The sequence below is a fragment of the Podarcis melisellensis genome, assembly GCF_964234715.1.
Source record: "Podarcis melisellensis genome assembly, chromosome: 15".
In the NCBI taxonomy this organism is placed as follows: Eukaryota; Metazoa; Chordata; class Lepidosauria; order Squamata; family Lacertidae; genus Podarcis; species Podarcis melisellensis.
The window spans coordinates 37,414,247-37,437,406 of NC_138532.1; the positions used below are offsets into that span (position 1 = coordinate 37,414,247).

The 23,160-nt window shown below is 43.9% G+C and overlaps 1 protein-coding gene across 36 annotated transcripts in view; it reads left to right on the forward strand.

The window, feature by feature from the left end:
• MSI2 (musashi RNA binding protein 2) overlaps positions 1-23,160 on the forward strand; it is a 446,839-nt gene that overhangs the window by 400,701 nt on the left and 22,978 nt on the right. For 11 of the 36 annotated variants that reach the window (XM_081890469.1, XM_081890477.1, XM_081890498.1 and 8 more), the window contains 2 exons: positions 337-360; positions 2,742-2,858. The exons of 5 other annotated variants lie outside the window; for them this stretch is intronic. In XM_081890469.1, coding sequence (XP_081746595.1) covers positions 337-360; positions 2,742-2,858 — 141 coding nt within the window. Of the gene's footprint in view, positions 1-336; positions 361-2,741; positions 2,859-8,240; positions 8,259-8,852; positions 10,387-23,160 lie in introns of those variants that run through there. 20 more of the 36 variants (XM_081890501.1, XM_081890476.1, XM_081890482.1 and 17 more) reach the window with 5 other exon arrangements.

Consider the following 23,160-nt stretch of genomic DNA (forward strand, 5'->3'; position numbering starts at 1 on the left):
CTGGGGTGTGGCAGCTTCTGGAAGCAGGTATACTTGATAGGTGACCCACATGCCCATCCCAGCTGACATGGCATCCAGGTGTGGACATACTGAAAATGATATAGTTTCTGCACTTGCTTGGGTCTAGTCTCTGCAAGCAGTTTCTCTTTTCTTTCCTACCCAGCCACTGCAACCTTGATAACCACTTCAGCACCACAACTGAAGAGCATGCCAATTAACCTCTACATTTAATGAGAATGGGACCTAGCTTTTCTTTAAGCAAATGTTTTGTGTATGGGGGACGGGCTCCGAGGACAGCTGCATTTATTTACCTGGAATGTTTTTTTCCTCCAACAGCCCTATTACCATATTTAAATGCAAGTATGTCTCTCTTAATTCATATTTTGCAGTAGTTTAGAGACACTTTAGCCTCTCACTTCTGTTCAGCTTTTCCCTGTTAGCAATACATGTAGCTACGGTGATAGAACTAGAGCTAGCAGGCTTGTAGTTGGCTGAGTTCTTTGGATCTCTTTTTCTCTCTCTTATCTTTTCCTCTGCTTTCCGAATCCTCTTTTTATTTTCTTTGCCTCTGGCCTCCATATGATTGTCTTCATAATGAGGAACTATGAGCAGTGTAATCACTGGCCAAGAGTGCCTCCTGTCTTTTGTCATCACAACCAAAATTGGCAATACAAATTAGAGTTCTCCAAAGCTCACCTCAAATTAACTCTGAAATTACTTGAGTTCTTTGGGAAAAAATGGAAGGAACTTGGGTGATTTTTCTGAGCCACTCCGAGGGCTCAGAGAAATTATTGGCCTTTCTGCCTTCTCCTTCCTTTTAAGGTCTCCCCACACGATCCCAGTTTCATGTTCTTAATTTTGAAGTAATGGTAGCGGCAGTGAAAGCAGACCAACATGTTAGCTAACAACCTACCAGCCCATGGGGAACTGTGACAGATGTAGTTCTCTGAAGAGCCACTGCCCCCATTTAAGATCAAATATGGGTGGGTATATGGATTCTGTAGGGGCAAGGCAACTACATCTCCTATGCTGTCTTCTTCCCCAGAAGGCTGCTCCGACTGGATGACAGAAGTAATGAGAGAGGGTGAAAACCCTCTCCTCTCTTCACTCCATGTACTTGCAACTTTTGCTGCTGCTGCTGCCGCTGCTACAACTTCAGTGGCCGAACTGGATTGAGGGCAGCATGACCAGTTCACCCACACAGGGCGCCAAGCTGAGGGGGTGCCTTCCAGCCTCCTTTCCAAAGCCTAGTAAGTGCTTGCCCAGCTTTGGGAAGGAGACAGGACGTCTCTGGGACCCTGCCAAAATCCTCGTGCCTCCTTCCCAAAGCCCGGCACCTCACCTACCAGATTTTGGGAAGGCGGCACGAGGGCAGTGTCAAATCTTGCCCTTGCCCAAGGCATTGTATTACCAAGATACACCCCTGTCAGTGGAAGGGAGGAGAGTGTGTTCCGAGATGGCTGGCAGGAATAGGCAGGAGATACGCAAGCTCACATTCTGATTAAAGCCAGGGGGGAAATTGAGGGCTTTTAAAAGCTCGCCCCTCATTTGAGTTTGTTTCTGAACCCAAGCTCAGAGGACTGCACCAGCATCCCTGGACAAAATTTGACAAAGGACAGAAAACCCTCCCAGCATCTCCTCGTCCCTGCAGCCCGGGGCACCTTTGATTACCAGCTCCTTATTGCTTTTGAGAAGCTCCTCCTCCTCAATGGTGGCTGGTCCCTATCATGCAGCCCCAACTGCTGTTCTACAGATCCTTGACTTGACTGTCAGCACTTACAGACTCTTGGCCTGTAGAATTGCCTTCCGCACAACCTTCTGCCCTGCCCTGTCTCAGCGGGCCTATCTCAGGGTAGCCATATTCAAGAGTCTTCCTCATTCACATCTAAGCAGGGCACTGGACCAGCTCTAGGTATGAGAGGAACCCTCAACAATGATGGGCCTTTTGGGCTCCCTCCCACATCAGTGACCTCCCTGTAGCCTTACCTGGTGGCAGCGACACACAGCAGCACTCTGATGAGTACCAGGCAGTTGTGTCTGAGGGAGCTTCCATTTTTGTTTCCCACAGTGCCGCTTCCATAGCCTCCATTCAGAGCATTGTGGAGGATTAAAAGGGTGTCCCTCACTCAGCAGGGTTCCAGAAATACTTTTTGAAAAGTGTGTGTGCTGTGTATTGATGCTGGACCTGGTGGGGGCTTTGATGTTCACTGCAAAAGAGTGCAGGGCTTGGCAGGAGTTGAAGCTTGCTTCCTCCCCCGGCCACACTCATCCCTTCAAGCACTTTTCTCCTGCAGCCCAAACCACTGGACCTAAGGCTCACCGCCTGCCTTCTGCTTTGACCCGGGAGTTTCATTTTGTGCTGCTTCAATGGAAGATCCACTCACATGTTGATTTTGAATTTTTGCACAAAATAAGAAGGAATATAGGCTCCCGTCTCTGCTTTGGCAGGACCACTGGCTGCCCATTCACAACTGTGCTGATTGCTCTGAATTTCTCCGTTATTATGTCCCATGGGCAGCTGCCACTTTTACCTTGCAGGAGAAAGGGAATGGCATCAAAGCGCTTCCACTCTTAAGACCCACCCAAACTCCTCTGCAGTCAATGCTCTCTCATACATACACACACACAGTTGTTCCCGCTCATACTCGCCCTTAACCTGCCTCTTTTGTTGTGGCCGTTGTAAACACTGGCTGTCCGTTGCACCTTTCCTCTTACCCCTTCTTGTTTTTCCCCACGGCCAGGTTTTCCGGCAGCAGCCTACGGACCAGTAGCAGCGGCAGTGGCAGCAGCAAGAGGATCAGGTAGGGGGGGCCGTGGAAGAGGCGGCTACATGGCATACCTTCAGAATGCAGGGCCAGGTAAAAGCTCTGTCGGTATTCTATGTGGCTGCAGCTGTCCATCCCTTTCTCTGACTTTTCTCACAGTGATCTGGGGGTGCGGGGAAACCCACCAAACAAAACCAAATACTACAAGCAGAGCCCATAAGACTCAGAGCAGAGCATAGGCTGTAAGACCAGATGGTCTTTGCGGATCCACCCAGTACAAAGTACACCCTCCTGGGAGCTGTCAACTGGACCTTTTATGAAAATGTCAAGGACAACAAAAGTTTTCATTTCTCCACAGTTTGCACTGGGCTAACAACGCAATCACACTCACACCCACATATACACACACCTGTTAATTCCTCAACTTGTTAGGGCAGCAACCTGCATCTCCAACTTTAATGTTTGGGACGAATGCAGTGAGTAAGTTACTCTCAGTGGTGGCCCAATCCAAAGCAAGAAACCACATATCCATTAATATCAACAAGGATTCCAAATTAGGGTGTTTAGGAATGCTCTATCAAACTTTGATCTATGGAGGGTACCATGATCAACCTCCTACAAATCAGCTTAGCTATTTAGTAAGTTCCGTTTATTCATCTGTCTCGTGAGAAAAGGGAACCATAGTGTGTGTCCCTGCCCTTTGAAATGGTGGCACTCCAGATCTGGCCAATGCGAACAGGTCTAGTATTATACAGCAGTGTTTCTCAACCTTGGGTCCCCAGATGTTGTTGGACTACAACTCCCATCATCCCTGAGCTCTGGCCTTGCTAGCTAGGGATGATGGGAGTTGTAGGCCAAAAACATCTGGGGACCCAAGGTTGAGAAAGGCTGTTATCCAGAACAGGGTGAGCAGTGCAGCTTGCCTTCTCTCATGCCATTTTTAGGTGGCAAGTCTGGTCAGCTGGACCTGGATGCTAGAAAAATAGTTCTCCCCAGTTACTTCGTAGGTCAGACATCTCACTAAAATATGGTTGGGGTGCTTAAGCATAGTTCTGGTGTGGTGTTTGAATTGACAAAACCATAGTTTGCAATTGGCCAACAAACCAGAATCTGATACAGTGACGGAAGTTGATTTACAAACTGGATTTTGTGCTAACTCTGGTTTGGTGTGATATTGATAGCCATTGTTTGACCTCCAGAAGCTGAACCAAAAGGGAGATGAGAGTGATTTGATGGACTTAGGAAGCTGAGTGGCAGAATACAACAGCAGACAAGCTGTTCTAAACTGTGGTCTGCTAGTATATTTGGAAGCTCATACCAAGGTTTTGGTTCTAAACTAGGGTTAGCACAAACAGCGACATGGCATGATGTCTAAATTGCACCATAGTTTGAAGTCAGTTGCAGTTTTAGGAGTGCAACCTAAATCAGGGGTGTTCCACCTTGGCATAAATTGGAATGGCTCTCTGAAGAGTATAACCTTTTGCAGACATCTTTAAAAATACTTTTTACTCTTTGAGCTTGGATATTGTTCCATCTTTTGTTACCTGCTGCAAACTCTGGCTCCAGTTTCATGAGAAATGTGTGCCCACCTATAAAAAGCTCCACTTCCTTCCACTCTGTTCTCCAGTGCCCCTCCTGCTAGGGGAAGTAGTTAAGCCGCTATTATATCCTAGCATTCCAGTTTAGGGGAAAGTGAATTATCCCTTTGGCATAATTGAGTGAAATCATGAGTGGGCTGCTAAGACTTACCAGTGCCTCTCTTTTGCTGTATTTGCTTGTTGGCTGAGACCTTGGTTGTGCCTGAAGCCATTCTGAACCCTAAATACAAAGCAAGGACAAAGGGTAGATTGCTGCTTTCAGTGGGTTTTATTGCTCCCCAATCTATCTTGCTTGCTCATCTCTGTGTACTGTCTTGTGCGTTTATCCGGCCGTTTGTTCTTGCTAATATTAACTGGGTTATTGCACCGGGGGTGGCGGTGGGGGCAATTGGAGACAACATGATTGGGCCCAAATTCCCCAGCCAGATTGTACACGTTGAGACATGTAGCAAACAATTTGGAGGTAACTGTTTTATTCAGCTCTCTCATGATGAAGCTTGTTCTTTGACATGAAAATTTCTACACTCATTAGCTATAGGCCTCTTCAAACCGACACAAAACAAAAGGTCCCAGACGTGGGGGAAGTGCTGTCAAGCAGCAACACACACACCGCAATAGACTTTGGCGGGGGTGGGGGGGAGACTGAATTATTTAGGCTCCAAAGTGGGATGTTTGGAGAACTCCGTTCCATGCAAACTGGCACTGCTTGCGGGGCTACAAAGGATTCATCCGTAGCAGTTTATCGTTGTATGTAGGGAAAGTCCAAGGGTTGGTTTGCTCAAAGATAGCAAAGGGATTTTTTTTTCCTTTCCTTTTTAAAATCCTTTTCTGAAAAGGATTCCATTTATTATTTGAGGAAGAATGGACAGATTCCCTCGTCCCTTACCTGCACTTTGGGGCCATTTGGTTCCAGTTTAATTTTAAATAGAGATGATCATTTTTTCCCACAGAAAGGACAAGGGTTCTGCCAGATTAAGTCTGATCTTCACTGTTGTCCTGTTTTAATCAGAGTGTCCCATCACAGCTGAACCTGAGTGTCAGCCAATTTCTCTGCTTGATATCATTTGGTTGGTTTTTTTGTTTTTGTTTTTTGTTTTAATTATTGTTTTGGATTTTTTTTTCTTTTTTAAAGAACAGATTAACTTTGTGATACCAAAAAAAGAAAAAAGAAAAGAAAATTCTAACCCTGAAATTAACACCAACATATATGGCAAGTTTAAAGAGCAGTATGGTGCCCTGTATATATTTCTTGTGTGTTTTTGAAAAAAATCTCTGCACTTGCAGATCTACCCTAGTGCTCCCTCAAGGAAACTGTCTGCTGATGTGCAGAAGTGGTTTCCATTGACAAAGAAGCCCCTTCGGCTCAGGGACAGCATTCCATTTGCAGCCATTACCATCAAAGGGAATAGCATTGATAGTGAAGTGTATTTAAGAGCAATGGAGTCAGCTTCATGTTAATGGCACTCAGGCCTGATTCATTACAGAGGGGGAATGACAAATGGAAATAATTGGCTTCAATATTTTGATGATTAGAGCGATATCACTTGGGGCACACTTGCAAGATGACTTAAGTGACTACTAAAGCGAAGACACACCTGTGTCTTAAGATGTACGAATGTTAAATGTCTAAACCACAAGACATCAGTTCAGTGTATATTTATTGATCTCTCACTGCTGAACAGATTTGGGGGGGGGGGAGGTCTGCACCCCTGCGGAAGTTGGTAGTTGGGCCCTGTGATTGCAGCACTGCCGTACACACAATTATTATTATTTATTAAAATAGTATACTACCCTAGACTCTTAGGTCTCAGGGTGGTTCATAACATACGAATTTGTGTGTTCATGGATCTTTAAACCACACTTCATAAGGCTGGCTGTTGGATGTAGAGAATTCTGTCCTTACTCCCCACTCTGGCCTCTTGTGCATCCCGTAAGGGTACTCTACTAATTACAATCCACAGGCAGATGACCCCTCCCTGGAGCAAGGGCCTATGCTTTTAATTTTGGTGGGAAAACATTTATTTTATTTTTATTTTTTCTTTACTAAATTGCTATACTACCTTTCATCCGAGGATCACAGGGTGATATTAGCCTGGGAGTTGGGGCTGTATGTTTCTTCGTTCATATTTATAGAAACATTTATGTACCTCCTTTCAGCCCTGAAAGGTCCCCCAAGGCAGGTTACAACAGTGAAAACACTGGAGTAATTACAACTGGAGAGCATTGAGAGAAGCCAAGAGAAAGCAAATGAAACCAGCCTCCCAGCAGGCCACAACACGAACTAAAACTTTGGCAGGAAAAAGAATGTATTGACTGCCGCCTGCCTGAATGGCATTGTAGAAGGGGCCTATCTTATCTCCTTTGGGAGGGAGTTCTGCAGCTGTGGGACTATCACCAAAGAGGCTCTGCCTGGTAACCGTGATGGGCTGTGCCCATGTGCCAAACGTTAGCCAGACCGTTATTAAAACCACGCAATTGTTGAGGACATTGCAACCCTCCATATAAGCCAGGCCTCTACACCCACCTTGACAACATTTCACTTTCCTCTTATTATGTTATTGATGAATCAGGACCTGGGTCACATTGGCATGACGGTCTGCATCTTGTAACAAACTCTTCCAATGCACAAGTTTCACTATCAATACCACATTTCTGTTACGATTCCAAGCATGTATGGATTTCGTGGGCAAGCTTCCCCATTCAGTTTGATGGAGGTGGCAGCTTGATGCACAAACCTCTTTGCCTGTTGGCAAAATCCACTGGTAGGGAAGGGAGCCATTGGGGCAGAGCTTACTGGAAAGATATTGATGGTTGGAGGTGATTTTTTCCTCTGGCATACTTAAAGCACCAGTATTTAGTGTGCCCCCCACCCAGTTCAGACACTCAACCAAGCATCGTCAGCAGTCCATGAAGTTGGTGGGAGCCCTTCTCCTCCCCCCTGGGGGAGCTCTGTATATCCAGTGCCCTGATTCATGCAGTTCTTCCTGCATTGGACCATCATGCATACAGGCCCCTGCATGGAGCACCCCTCACACACTTTATTTGGATAGGTGGTGGAAGACCACCATGTCCGTTCTTTTACCCCGTTAATAGTACACTGAGCCGATTTCACCCTTTCCTGAAAATGCTGTTTGCTTCTTCGTTTCACAAAGGTGAAGTTGGGGAGTGGGGTTAATTCGGGGGTTTGCTTTGTTTTTTAAAGGAATATAAAATTTGGCAAGTAAAACACATTAGCCAGATAGTTCTGTGGCTTTAGTTTCTTCCCTCGTGGCTGGAAAATGAGATGGCCAGTGATTCTGTTGCTTGGCCGTGGGGAGGCACCAAAGTCTACTTGCTTGACCACTTGTGAGTGACTGCACTAAGAACGAAGTGGTAAAACCCCCAAACAGAAAGATCCCCCAGAGTTCCTTCTTGCTCCCCTCCACCTTGGCCAGAGTCCTGCTCCTACTTCTGAAATCCTGAGTTCACCAGTTCCTTACTGTCCTTTATACTTGCCAGCTATAACCAATCTCATAACATGAGCTACTGACCTTGATGGTGAGTGTGAGCAGTTATGTTCTTGTTGTTTTCTCTCTTGCTTGGTTGGGGCTGCTGTGAGAGAGGGTGTCTCTGAGGCATTCTTTCCGGCCTCTCTTACACTGGGACGTGCACTCCTCTCAAACACTCTTCTGAGCACGCTCAGCAGGAAGGTTTGTCCACACCTATTAATCCTCTCTCTGTGTCCAGCTTCTTGTTAGTAGCAGCTGGTTGCATGTTTTTTTTGCTTGTTCAGATGAAACGGTTTAAGAAACGACTCATATCCAACTCTTGAAAAATGTCTCTCTCTCTCTCTTTCTCTCTCTTTTTAAAAATATATATTTATTTTTGTTTATTTTAGTACACTTTCTCTCTTTTGGTTTTTTTAAAAATTACTTTCCCTTACTTAATAAAACAAAACACCTGTTGTTCGTGAAACATCTCACATCTCCCCTTGCCTGTTCTTAGAGTGTTATGTATCTGTGGGACTGAACTAAATGCATGCACTTGTCGTAGTTGTAACCGGTAGCAGTAGACGTAGTTGTAGAACATGCATTGTTGAGTTGATATTATAGGTTCTTGTCGGCTCGAAAGAGCATGGCAGTTGCAGTGTAGCCGCGGTTTGATTGGAAGTGTAGGTCAACCTGTGTAGAGCAATGCTGAACACCTGGATGCATAGTACAGTGATCATTATCTCCCAAACTTGGGCCTACCAAATTCAATCAGGACACTTTATTATTCTGGAAGGGCCCTTGGTGGTCTGGCGGGGGGTAGTCAATTGACCGTTGTAAAAGAAAAAAAGCGACCCTTCTTTTAATTCTAAATACACTTACTTGTGAGTAGTTCCCACTTAAGCCAATGGGAGTTACTCATATGTAAGTGCTTTATGATTTGAGGCCAAGTTTAATTTCAGCAAGCATTGTACACTCAAGGCTTCCTACAGAACATTAACCTTCTTAATATTCTGCATTAGCGCTCCGAATCCTTTTTGGAGGCCTTAAACCAGGCCGGCAGAGCAGGAAAGCCGTCCATTGGAGACCTAAGTCCTGGAGAGTATGTACAATGACTAACCGTCAGAGTATGCAGAGGCACAAGGGAATTGGTTTTAGATCCTAAAGTGCAAATTTGGCTACGCCACAAACTTGCCACTGTTTGTATTCATTCCCACATTGCCAAGTTTTAGGATAATGTTTTGGTTTTTCCTCCCCGCAAGCACTACTGAACATTTCATGAACAGTCAATATTAGGTGTCCCAAGGCAAGTCTCATCATCTTCCTCATCAAACCAGCAAAATCGTCTTTTGCTTCTTCTCCCTCCCTGCATTTCTTTCTTTCTTTCTTTTTTGCACCTAGTTTTCTGTACTCAGCTTCTCAAAATTGTTTTCCAAATGAGCAGCAGTGGGTAGGGTTGGCAGCTGGTAATTCAAGTCCTGAATGCCACATTACATTTGGTTTGTGGCTGCTACTGTTTTGTCAGCACATATCCTGCTGAGAGTAGATTGCGTACATCACCGTTCCCCTCCCACCCAGTTCGACATCTTGCCTGAAGATGCACTGCTGGTTTGGAGTGTGTTCAATTTACTGAGCATGCTCAGTGTAGACGGTTAAATCCAAGCAGTTAACTCAGCATATGTTACTGGAAGAAATAAGGTACGCTAAATATTGTTTCATTGTGCAGTTAAGAATATTGTTCTAACAGATTGTAAAACACACAGACTCCCCCCCCTCCAAATGTTGTTGACCCAGATGACGAGTACATACCCTTCATTGATTGAAGGTGCCCCCCTTCCCTTATTGCGCCAGTATAGTTGTAAATCTTACGCACTCGAGGTATGATTATATAACTTGTCTCTTAAGCAGCAAATCTACTACAAGGAATGGGGCCCACTGTTAAATGTGTGATGCAGGAAAATTAGATGGGTAACGTATCTAAAAGTTAGCAAAGCGGAAAATTGCATGGGAAGTAGCAATCCACGTCGTACACTTAATTCCAGTACTTTCAAATATTTAGTCTTGTCATTAAGCACCTCTCTTGTTTGCAAATTGCAGTAATAAAAAAAGAAAAAAGATGGGAGCAACAGTTGGTTTGTGTACACAGAATGATGATGGGGAAATTTGTAGCAACATGTTGGAACAGTTTGATAGCCACTTGTGTTTTCTTCACAGTCCAAGGGATAGACCTTGAAGCAAGCCCTAGATGCTTAAATGTATATATATTACTGTCTAAAAAGTGTATAACATTTAATCCAAGTCATGTAGTCAGAATGTTAACAAGCACCACCTGGGGGATAGCAAGTGGTTTTCGAATGTCTTTCTCCTCTGAAAGACCCAATAATTACAACTGGAGCCCTAGACAGCTGATGCAATAGAAAGAGAAAATCTTAATGCATCTTAATGCACCTACTAATTTTCACTCTATAGTGTGGTAAAAAGAAGATGCATCTATAAATGCTTCTATTTGCCTAGCCCTATAAATGCTTCTATTTGCCTAGCCCTATAAATGCTTCTATTTGCCTAGCCAGCAGAATGAGACTGGAATGATTTGTCCATAAGTTCAGAGCAGGAGGGTTATCCAGTAGACCAAATAGTAAGCTAAGGCTTAGAAAGGGTCTTTTAATGTAAAGAACAACACTACAACCTAGTATGCCCTTCCCTGCCTTGTGCTTCCCATAGTAGGTTGTATCCAGAGATAACGGTGTCCATTGGTTTTCTTCATTCCACCACCGTATCTATGCTCTCCTTTAAAAGCAAGCACTTGAACTAGCATATATAACTTATAGCACTTTGACATATTTGAATGGCTTTTGCGTCCCCCTGCACTTCCATTGCCTAGTTCTACTTTTCCCCTTTTGGACCACCAGAAAAAAAATTATTATCCTGGTTCCTTAGGCATGGTTCCCCCCAGACTGGACGGTCCTCAGCTCCTGTCAATTTCCCCACATTTAAAAGCTGGTCTGCTAACTTTTAAGTGCCAGCTATCTGGTTCAAATGGAGACGATCCTTTTCATTCTGGCCTGGCTTGTCCCTAAACATCCCCCAGTGCCTAAGAAACCCAAAGCCCTCCCCCTGATGCCACGGTCTGATCCAGACATTGAGACTCCTCAGCTCAGCCTGCACACAGCCTCTTCTTTACCTGTCCCACAGAGAGTCATGCATGCGACTCAGGTGGCACATCCCATTTCTCCACTTGAGGCATAATGGGAATGCGCTGCCCTTCAAGCCTTCCTTACTTGTGTGGCATGGTGGCAACCTGCAGAGCGCCGGCTTCTGGCAAGGTCTCGCCAAAATCTTAGGAGATCTCATGCTGTCCAAGAGCTACCTCCTGAGATCTTGCCAGCTGCCGGTGCTGCTTTTCTACTGCACTGGGTGCTGCCTCTTGGGCTTCTACCACTCAAGGCAACTATCTGACTCCAGTCAGTCCGGCCCTGATGTGGCTCTTTATGTAGTACGCTGGAAAGCTTTCAAACCCCTGCTGGCTTTCTGCCTGCATGCCTGCTGTTGCTACATATTGAATTTGTTTACTTGAAAAATTGTGCTTTGATAGATAAAAAGGTGAGACATTTTGCTGCCCTGGTGTTCTCGCCCTGCTGTCAAACTCACTTGTTACCTTGATGCTTTGTCACTGGGGCTCCTCTCTTGCTCAAAGTGCAGTGTGGCTCTTTAGTAGAACACATACTCTGGATGCAGAAAGTCCCAGGTTAAATCCCAGGTAAGACTGGGAAAAGATGCTCCCCCTCAGTCTGAAACCACGGAGAACCTCTACCAATCAGCGTATATAGTCCTGAACTAGATAGGCCAATGTGTTGGCGTAAGGCACCTTTCTCTATTCTGTGCTTGAAAAAGGGGAGTTTGCTTTGGCTAATTTCATTGAGGATTGCTGCTTGTTTGAGAATTCTTTAAACGCTGCAGGGAAACTGTCCATGGATCCCATTCCTCAATCAGCCAATCAACCTTCTTTTTAAAAGGGTTGCAGCAAGGCATTGTGAGCCTGGGTGACACATCAGTAGAGAAAAATAAATTGCAACATGTGCCATCACTAGGCCCCTGAAGGTTCCCTTCCCTTAAGTAGGTAGAGTGAGAGAAAGAATTCTAGTGATGCTGGTTTGCCCCTCCCTGTTATACGACAATTACTTTCCTGCAAGTAATGCTTTCCTGCATTATTTTTCAAAAAGAACTTAAAGCAGAATGATTTCCATTCAGCTTCTGGAGGTGCTCACTGGAGGAAAACCCCTACCATTATAGAAGTTGGATACCTGTGAGCCTATTCTGGGATGTCCACCTGCTCCCCATCCATTAATTTTCTTCATTCGAGGGCAGAATATTCTTTCTTAGTGAAGCACTCACTCTCCTGCACACTGAGGAGTTCTGTGAATGCTGCAGCCAAGTTCTGACTCTGGCTGCAGTAATTTTACTTGATTCTATTGTGGGTAAAATGTATTAGCTTTTAATCACTTATTTTGTAATAGAAAATCCAGGGCACTTGATAAATCATCTCCAGCGCAATTAGTGACCAGCTCAGGAGAGCAGGCTTAAGTACGGTATAAGTTAATCTGTAATGAATGTAGTCACTAACTTTTAATGGTCTTCTCAATCAGTGGAATTATTTTCAATGGGCAAACACTCTTCCACGGAACCCGCTCTGACTTGCAGGGTGCCTCACTTCACTCCTGTGATCCAAACAGACTAATCATGTGTTCAGAGGAAAGGGGGCTCTAAAAGGTTCTTTCGCTCCATGAATGAATTTTACTCTACTCTTGGCAAGCCCTGGAACAGGCACTTCATGTAACTCAATTTTTCCCTGATGGAACAAAGCTGAAGAGTGAGGTCTTCTCTTTCTCTTTCCTGCAATCATTATCCATTTTCCATTATAATAGTCCCAGGAGGACTCTGGCAACAATCTAAAAGCTATTCAGGCACTTCTTCAGATATAGGCAGAAGCACAATGATGGAGAGCCAGGGTAGACCAAGTGTTGGATCCATACCTCAAAAGACTTGGGTTCAAATCCCTCAGGACATTGGGGGATCAACTAAGGTAATGTTTGAACTCATGCAAGTTAAAACTTAGCAGGCCACACTTTATAGATTGGAAACCACTAGGGAACCACAGCATAGCTGCCCTGAGTCTTTCTGAGAGAGTGTCAGATACAAATAACTAGGTTTGTGAGATGGCAAACTGGTGTCTCTCAGTCTCAATTTCCTTAGGCTAAGAATAGGGATGCCTTACCTCAAAGAGATGCTAGAAGAATGAAAAAGATGAAGATTGGAAGACTCCTTGCACATCCCAACAGTTTTGCATGCACAGTTATTAGTTTAACATGCCTTTTCTTTGCAGAACGCAATCCTCTGTGCATAAATGTTGCCCATGTGAATATGAGTGCGAGCTCACCTTTTTCCTGCTATTTTTCATATTAGCTCAGCAATGCAAGAGCTATATATTAGAGCCACAAATAATCTCCCCTCCCCTTCCGATGCAGAGTCATCATTTGTCACCTTTCTGCTTATTTCTTCCAGGACCATTGATAGTTCCTGGGTCCAAACAGTGCCTTCACACATTCAGGTTTTATTTATTGTCCGCAGCAAAGAGTAGCACCCTATTAAAGGTAAAGGTAAAGGACCCCTGACAGTTAAGTCCAGTTGTGAACGACTCTGGGGTTTTGGTGCTCATCTCGCTTTACTGGCCAAGGGAGCCAACGTTTGTCCTCAAACGGTTTTTCTGGGTCATGCAGCCAGCATGACTAAGCCGCTTCTGGCAAACCAGAGCAGCGCACAGAAACGCCGTTTACCTTCCCACCAGAGCGGTACCTATTTTTCTACTTGCACTTTGACGTGCTTTCGAACTGCTAGGTTGGCAGGAGCAGGGACCGAGCAACGGGAGCTCACCCCGTCGCGGGGATTTGAACCGCCGCCCTTCTGATTGGCAAGCCCTAGCTCATTGGTTTAGACCACAGCGCCACCCACGTCCCAACCATAAAAATATTGGGGAAACTTCAGGATCTTTTTTTAAAAAAAATACTGTTTTCAAGTTGTTGCCCTGTTTTACTATGTAAACCCATTTTAGAACTTTTTGCTGAAAAGCTGTATATCTAAACACCCCTAATAAATAATACCTAGTGGACCACAGTGCATTTCAACAAGTGACTTTTATCTTAAAACCATGCCTGGACAATGACCATTCTGACTTAAATGTGAGGTTAAGTCCTGGTTTTATTTTAATTTGCCTCTTTTTCATATCTGTAGCTGCACAAAAGGCCTCAATTTAAAATTAACAGGAACAATAGCCTATTAATGTGTTACAGTGGGAGGCCAGAGTTTCAGTTGCCATAGCAATGGAGTTCGGCTCATTTGTTTTGTAGATGAATAATTACTACACAATTAGAGTAGGCTAAAAATAAAGGGTCCCTTTCTTCCCAGTCACTCATTAATATTAATAAAAGGCCTGTCCAGGCTGTGGTAAACAATTAATGCAAATCTGGCCACCAGTGGTAAAAAGGTAGCAGTAAAAGACTCATTGCTAAAACGAGAGTGAAAAAGTAAGAGAGAATTATTCCGTTCCTTTGGATAAAAAAGGCAAATGATTGGGAAATTATTCTATATTGACCCAGGATGAGTTGTATTGCTTATAATGGAATGGCCGCTAGGCTTCTGAATAGAGCTGGACAACAGATATATGAAGTTTTCAGAGTTAGTTCATATGGAGACAGGTGGCCCTTGAAGTATTTCAGTCCTGAGAAATAGAGAATATAGAAAGCACTGTTGCCATGAAGGGCATTTTACATAGCAATATAAAAAAAGGCAGCAACCTGCCCTTAGCCACCCTTTCAGCAGCTTCCTCAGTCTTTGCTCTTCTGTTCTCTGTCCACCATCCTTGTGGCTGTGACTTCGCATAAAGAACATCCTCTGTGTTGCAGGTTCCAAAATTTCATCATGATGAGCAACAACAGAATGTCCAGAGCCTCTCTTAGTTAGGGCTGCCGTATTTCAAAAAGTAAAAATCCGGACACAAAAGTTGTTGAGCAAAATCACAAAAAAGAAAACCTGAGCTATTTTTAAGGAAATTTGCCAAAATCTACACTTAGGATGTGGGTTGCCATATGTCTGGATTTTCCCGGACATTACAGCAATTTCCTCCCAGGCACTGTTTACAAGGGCCAAACTCTGGCTATGTCCGGATATATGGCAGCCCTACTCTTAGTGAAACTAACATAGACACTTTGTCTTCAACACAGCAAGCAAAGCAGGCAAAGAAAGATGAAGTATTTGGGTTTCAGATGAGGGATCATATAGAGAGTAATGGCAAACAGATACCTGGCAGCAGTAATCAACCATGTGAAGGTCTAGAGCACATCAACTTAGCTTTCCTCTGCTGCCTTCTAACCCAGTGAAGACACTGACTGGGGAGATATTCCTTGGAAGCACCTTGGGCCTCACCTGGCACCTTCTTCCAGAAATCCACTTCACACTTTTTACCATGCTGTATTCCACTGCATGCCACCACCAGCTCATTCCTCGCTTTATTAACTTGTGTTAAAGATCATGTAACCTCTTTGTTCTGCCCACTGTTTTCAGTGACTCAGTCATGATCAGATAAGACATTCAAAAGATAAGTATTCTGAATATTCCTTTCTCCTCTTTATTCATTGGACGAGCTCCTTGGAGTCCAGACCGCTCTCAAATGCAGGTGTGAGATAAGGAGCACATGCTATATATTGTGGCTTCGTGAGTAGCTATTTTTAGTAATAAAAATTCACCATGATAAGAATATGACCAGCAAAACACCAGCTTCCATTGCTGGAGGTGAAGAAGCTACACAGCAAAATGCTTTATGGTATAGTGGCATCAATCGTCATGCTGGCTAATGGCAGAAAAACAAAAAAGTGAAAATGAATAGCTCAGAAGTGGAACAGGTAATCAGTGGTTGAAGTTGCTGTCAAACATTGACTTCTTCCTTCTATTCCAAGAAACAAAATGGCTGACCAGTTGATTGGCATGGTCAACTATTTTGACAGGTTGCCTTGGAATCCCCAGCCTCTATGATTGTTGTCTTCTCTCTCCCCACCCCCCACTCAATAATAATAATAATATCTGGACGAGATGTCAAAATATGGTGCAGGTTTTTCCGAGGGGATGGTTATCTTCTGCCCTCCAAAACTATGTAACAAAAAGAGAGAAAAATGTAGCACAGCATTTGAAAGGTCGACATTTGTTTGTTGTTAAGGATCTAATTAGAAGCATGAGAGGGAGCAGACTGGCTGCTTGCTTGGCTAATTAGTGACATGCACGAAGACCACTTTGAACTTCAAGGACACAGAGCTATTAGCACTTACATCAAAAATGGATTAAACTTCTGTGCTTTTGTAATGATTAAAGATGAGCCCCTCAAGTGGAAACTCTTTTGTCAAATGCTGCAAGAAGAACTGGCGCCCTGATTGCCGTTTCTCTTGGAGAAGCTTTGCAAGGCCTCGCGTGTGATGGCACTGGCCCCATCTGAAAATGACACTGTGTTTAATTCGCAATATGGGAGATTTTGATTAGGCTATAAATATTGATTGCTCATGAAACATCACAGCTAAGATGAGAAATGTATTTATTTGCCTCCATGAGCGAGTGCAGGATTTTATTTTGTGAGGGGTTTTTTTTATATACTTTGCTGTGTGTCAAGTATTTTGTTAATCTGTTCCCAATCACTTGTCGACAATCCTTTATCAGTGTGCAAGTTTAAACTCAGCTAAAACAGCTATTAAGGATGCAGTTGTTTCTAATATACTTATGGCTTTGGACAGGTGGCTAACTTAGACGTCAAAGTGCCCCAGCCTGTCGCCATTTTAGTGGCTTTAAAGAAGTTGTCTAAATGCCTCATCTGTCTGACACGGCAAAAGAGCAATTCCCCCACACCCTCTCTACACTACAGTTGCTATGTCCCTAGCAGAACTTTGGGAAAGAGGAAATCCTTCCTATCTTACGACAAACCATCTTGAGGATAATACTGATGCAAGTTGAGAGGTGCACATCTTTCCTGCTCTCCTGAGTTTCATTCTGGCCTCTCCGTAGGCCACAACAGACAAGGCTTGTCAACCTGGAACAGGAGTATTTTTGGCCATTTCTACAATTCAGCACCATGTGATCTGTGCAGAACTCTTTGATGCACCATCTTCATATAGAAACCAGTCTCAAGAGACAGCTCTTTTCTTAATCATATTCTCAACCTATCAGCAATATTTGCAAACTGCGCTTCACTGTATGTATTCTGGATTCAGTCTTTGCCAATGGTCCTCCATTCTGCTGTCCCATGTATCCTCTTGTTGATGCTGCTCTTAAGCTACAAATGCAACTGGTAACCCCACCACCCTTTCTGACCACAATATGCAGCAATAGATTTATGGCATTTCTCCTGCATCCACTGACCCTTTTGAATTGTATGGATTTCAGTGGGATTTGATCTTGCTTAGCTGTCGCTGGCTTGTGTCCATATTCCACAAAGCAGGATGCTAAAGCCTGGAGATTGCAGCTCTTTTTATACATGCCATGGGGATTTAGCTTCTACAAATGTATCCGAATATCTTTTGAGCTATATCATGAACCCAGCTGCACAATGGCTCTTTGAGCTGCATTTAATCTCCCTTGTGATTATGTTACCCAGTTATGTTACATGAAGCAATCAATATGTTCCAAAGCTTGCAGAGAGGAATGTTCTAACCTTTTGAACAGACTCTAAAATCCAGGTGGTCTTCATTTTGTACAGGGACACCAAGACTATTTCCTATTTAGAGCAACATCATGGAAGTGACACCAGTAGCATAGTTAGATAATTTTAGGCTTACTAACCTTATACACGGACACACCTCTTAGATCTTAGGTTTAGTCATGTTGCATTTTGTAGCCCTCTTGCTCGTTTTGCTGATTGGGGCTCTGGTCATCTGCTCCAAAGTCCAATCCTGAGACCACCATCATGTAGCAGATGAGAGATTTAAGACTAGAATATTTACAGGCCCTTCCAGCATGATGGATGTTTGCTTTTAGGCAGTGGGTGGGCAACCTGCAACCAAACCAGCCTAATGCATGTTGCCCTCCATCTCATCTCATGGAGCCCTTGGTCTAATGTCATGCTGGTGGGGAAAGTTGAAAGTTGAAAGAGGAGGTTTGGAGGAGGAAGAACCAGGGGAGAAAGCAGAGACAGAGGGAGAAAATGAAAGAAGGAGAAGAAAGGGATACTGCAGACCATGGGCAAGAGTGATCTGCCTCTCCCTGGTTGCCCATCGGGCAGGGGATGAGAAGGGGTGATAGAAAGAGAAAATGAGTGGTCCCTATGCACACACTTTGTATCTAGCTTCATCCACTGCTCTCTTTGGTTCTGCCACCACTAGCATTCAACACCCTCCCCAAGCTGACCCCCAAAGGAACGCAGCCCTCAATAGAACAAGGGCTCCTCACCTTTGTTGAAGGTGAAGAATGTACCCAGTTTTCTTCAAGTTGTTTCAATGCCCTGCCCTGCTGCTGCTTAGCTCATACGTTTATAAAAAGAGACAACCCAGAGATGAGCAGATTTTAAAGAGTGTGTTCAGGTGGCAAAGTGGTACACAGAGTGCCCCGTGATATTGCACTTTCCTGATACCTGGGAACCCCTTTTACCATTTTTTTCGAATGCCTATGGGCATCAATAGATGCTTAGCAAGGTAAAGGTTCAACTTGATTACCGGTATGTTTCAGAGAGGAAAATGTTTATTGTTTATTGTATTAGGGTTTTTTATTGTTTGTTGGTTTAGGTTTTCTTCATCTTGCAGTTAACTAATTCACAGTATTTTTGGTCAGAAAGAATCACTGCAATTATCCAATTTGATTTATTGTAGCAGGGGTTTCCAAAGCATCCTGCCACTGTTTTTATCCATTCTTAAGTTGATGAATTCTTCTGGTCAGTGGGTCAGCAGCAGTTCTCAACTTTCTAAGATTTGAAAGCACCACCAAATTTACATAAATGTGCTCTTAGTGGCATATCATCCTATACAGTTTGCTTTCAAAGACACTGAGCCCCATCTGCTTAAGAAATGCCTTTCTGCCCTGTGATCCAATCAGCATTCCAGTTTTGCAGGTCACTTGGCTAAAGCTTTAGAGAGTGACCTGCACAATTGGCATGATGACTGGGCAGTTTATAATCCCATGGCAGATTGCACAAACACAATCCCAAATGCCAGTTTCAACTAGACCTAAAATCTGAAGGCATCTGATGCAGCAGCCTTGCTGAAGCTAAGCAGGCCTGGCTCTCATTAGGGCCTGGATGGGAGACTGACTGGGACCTCAACATAAATCTCATTGAGTTCTATTGAAGAAAGACAGATTCAGATAAAAAAGAAAATCAGTCAGATCATCTTTGGGTAAAGTCTGACAGTGTGGTATTATCTCCCCTGGGCAGGCGAGTCTTGTCTGTCTGTCTGTCTGTCTGTCTTGTATCCCACCTTAAAATGTAAGAAATGGTGCCTGCATGATGTCTTAGAATAAGGCTTTCCATTGAGTAGTGTGTAGAAACATCTGGGGGTGTGCAGCTAGAATGTTTGCAGCAGGTGTTAGGGGAAATTATGACACATTCTTCCTGAGTGTGCAACAAGGAAACCTTTGGTAAAGTTATTGCGGGCTTGCTTGGCAAAGCAACTCAGTCGCACTGGTCAGTCATGACCACTTCTGAGGAACTAGAGATTTAAGCAGCCCATCACTCCCTGAACATTATCCATGCTGGTTGGGGCTCATGGGAGTTGAAGTCCAGCAACATCTGGAGAGCCACAGAATCTTTGGTATCACCTGGCTTCCAGGACCAGGAAGATGCCGGTTTGCAGAGTTGTAGCTTGGCTCAAACTGCCTGCATTTCCCTCTTCCAGCCAGTCGGGGCTAGGTACTGGCCACAGGGCTCATGGCGATACCTGACCCTTGTCAATCACAGAAGGCACAATGGGACATTTTTTGCCAAAGTATTTTGGCGTTTCACACTTGTCTGTTTCTACTTGTTTACAAGCATTTCTAAACCACTTAATATTTAAAATCTCTGAACCATGTAGAAAATTGCAAACATAAAAACAGTGAAACTGTATAATAAAAACAGATAAAACCAATTCTAGTCAAAACAGGGTCCAGTCATGTGTCAGGGAAACTCTAGGCAAGAGGAAGTGGCTGAAGCAACGTCTGGCAGAGGAAAGAGCAATCCATAAGGCAGAGGCAACAGTGGGGAACTATGATAGTCCGTATCGTATGGTGCCACAAGCCATTTCCCTCCAAATTGTCTATAAGTGTCCTTACAAGTCTCCATAGCAGCAGTCTTTCAGGTAACGTGGCCTAGGGTTGTCCAAGGCTTTATATGTTAATAGCAAGACTTTGAACATGACACAGACTCTAGCTGGCAGCCAGTCCTGGTCCCTCAGCAGAGGTGGAACATGTGTGCGTCCCGGTGCTCCAGTCAACAACCTGGCAGCTGCATTCTGCACTGCCTGTAGCTTCTCTGCCAATCTCGAGGGAAGCCCCACACAGGGAGCATGTCCTATTGTTGGGTCCTTCCAGCCTTCCAGTTCTGAAGCATGCTTTGGACCCGTTTAGCTCCAACGTTGTACGTTGGACCTCTACTAGCAACCCAAATTAAGCAACGTTGAAGAACAGCCGCTGGTTTTTGAAGTATAAAAGTTGGAGACGGTAACGGCAGGTTTCCAGTTGGCTTGTATGCCCAGCGCTACATGTGCTGAGTGTCGGCGCTCCTTGTTCGACAGCGTCTCCCTGATGTACACATTACTACACGCAGCTTCTGCCTCCACTTTCATCTGTATCGGCAGCATTAAATATTATTATATCATTTACTCTCTCGAGCAGGAAAATGATGTTTGGCAGCTTGTTCTATGAATTTTTCATAAAGATAAAAAGCGGCCTAATCTTGTGAGCTTTAACTCTCAGTAGCAGTAATGGCTTTGATTTAAAGTGTTTTGTCTTAATGATAGTTATATTGAAAATTTCCTGCTGCTTTCAAGCACGCACGGTTATTATCATAAACACTGATGGTGCAAACGGCTGCCAAATTTGCGTGTGGCTGCTTATGGCAAGAGAGGAGAGAGAAAGAGAGACAGGGAGCTCGTCGACAGGTTGCTGTCAGTGAGACCTTTCAGTCTGAGAGCATTTTGAGTCTTCCTGAAGTTTTGCTTTGACCTCCAAAAGTGACTTTTGGGCTTCTCTTCACTTCTCAGCCCTGTGGTCCACAGCCAGGCAAGGATAGCAAGATGAAGCAGAATCTCAGGCAGTGTTTGTACAGCTGTTCTTCTGGAAAGTACCCTTAATAAAGGAGCGTTTACACATGCTGCCATCATTCTGCGCTAAAGTCGGAACACACAGTTGTTAAGTGTCCTCTGGAGGGCCAAGGCCCTCAATAGAGACCAATTATTTACATCCACTTGGGCAAAAATTCCCCACGTTGCACGATCCTGCAGAAAATGGCCTACAAACAGATTTGGGGTCACTTCCCAATGGCTGGTGCACTTGGAAAGAGAAAGAGTTGGAAGTCCAGGGCTTGTCTGTCCTGCAAGGAACACCACACCAAGGAGAATTAGTTGGCATGGAAATTAATTCTGCATAAGTGAGTTCTGCTTTGAATGTCCTTGTGGGAGAAATCACTTCCCCTCCCATTTTTCTCGGTGTGCATTCTTAAGATGTGTGTTGAGAGAGTCCACATGCATCGTTCTGTCTGGCTTCTGGGAGATCTGCCATACATGTCTTTGGGACCTAAATAGGTAGCTATCTGACCCTTCACAAGTTACAAAGGCACAAGGCAAGTGCCTGCTTTGCAGCACATATTTAAGAGTACTGGTCAAACCTCAAAAAAGAGATAAACTCAGTAATACAGGTGCTTTGTGCTACGATCTAATGAGAAAGAAACTATCACAAAACTCTGTAGAGATTCATGGAAGTTTGGAGCAGAAAAGTAATTTCCTGAGAGTTATTTATTTTTCCCTGTTCAATTCTTTCCTGAATTCACCATCTGGAGGCTCTGTTTTCATAATGGAGTGATCTATTTTGGTGATACAGTTGATGCTGAAAGTAATAAATAAATAAATAAATAAATAAATCTTACTTTCTGTTTTATTTAAGTTCATCTTTTCTGTCCTGCAAGTTCAGACCTGCTCTTGCCTTTTGCTGGAAGGCAATTATGAATGTGGAAGAGCAAAAGTCTTCCTGATGCTGGGGGGGGGGCGTTCTTTGTTGTTAGCAGTGGCTTACAACACAGATATTAAAATGTACCTCTAGTCCACTTGGCTTGGGAGAATAAATGTGTAGGCTGGTTTGTTAAAATGCATGCAGACTTTTTTGCACCAACAAATTTGCTGTCCTTTAAAGGATGCCCATGATGTGAAATAAGAACAAGTTTACTATCCCAAATGCCAACCAATTGTGAAGTTCACTCACTGCTTTGGTCAAACTTGGCTACTAGCCATGATGGCTATGCTCTGCCTCCACTATTTGGAGACAGTATACTTTGGAATACCAGTTGCCGGAAACCACAGGAAGGGAGAGCATTGTTGCACTCAGCTCCTGCTTGCAGGCTCCCCATTGAAGCATCTGGTGGCCACTGGGAGAACAGGATGCTGAACAAGATGGGCCATTGCCCTGATTGAGCATGGCTCTTAGTTCTTTTGAGATTCCCTCTGCTTAGCTAGGTTAAATGTGGAGTAGATTAACTATTTGTGATACTTGCCTATTAATTAATTTTTGTCACTTATACTAATTCTCAGTTTGAAGGTTGTGACGAGGTTTAATAGAAATAGAATGAATAGAAAGAAACTTCTGTTTACTTCCTACTGGGACCCAAACCAATTGAAATCTATAAACTGCCTTATTAAAGCCATAGCTTTGTATGATGTGAGACTCACTCATCTCATCTGGGGCTCTGTGGAGTTCAACTTTTATGGCCAGGGCATTAACAGAAACTCCAAACCTTGCACTATGCAGTACTAAAATGGAGGTGGGGGGTGGGAGTGATCTTGTAGGATCCAGTACAACAGGAAATCCAGGTAAGATCAAATAAGGAACATTTCTCAATTAATACATATATATACTTTGGTACAAATAGTTATGCACACGCACGCACACACTTTGTATACATTGCACCTGGTGGTTGGGGATTTTTTTTGCTTTTTATGAGTTTGGGGAAAGGGACCTCATGTGGATGAACCCCTGTAGCTTTGCAAGGTTAGGCCCTGTCAGCTTGGTTCGGCTTTTCTCTACACTTCTCAGTATGTATTGCATTGGTTGTCATTTTAATCAGTT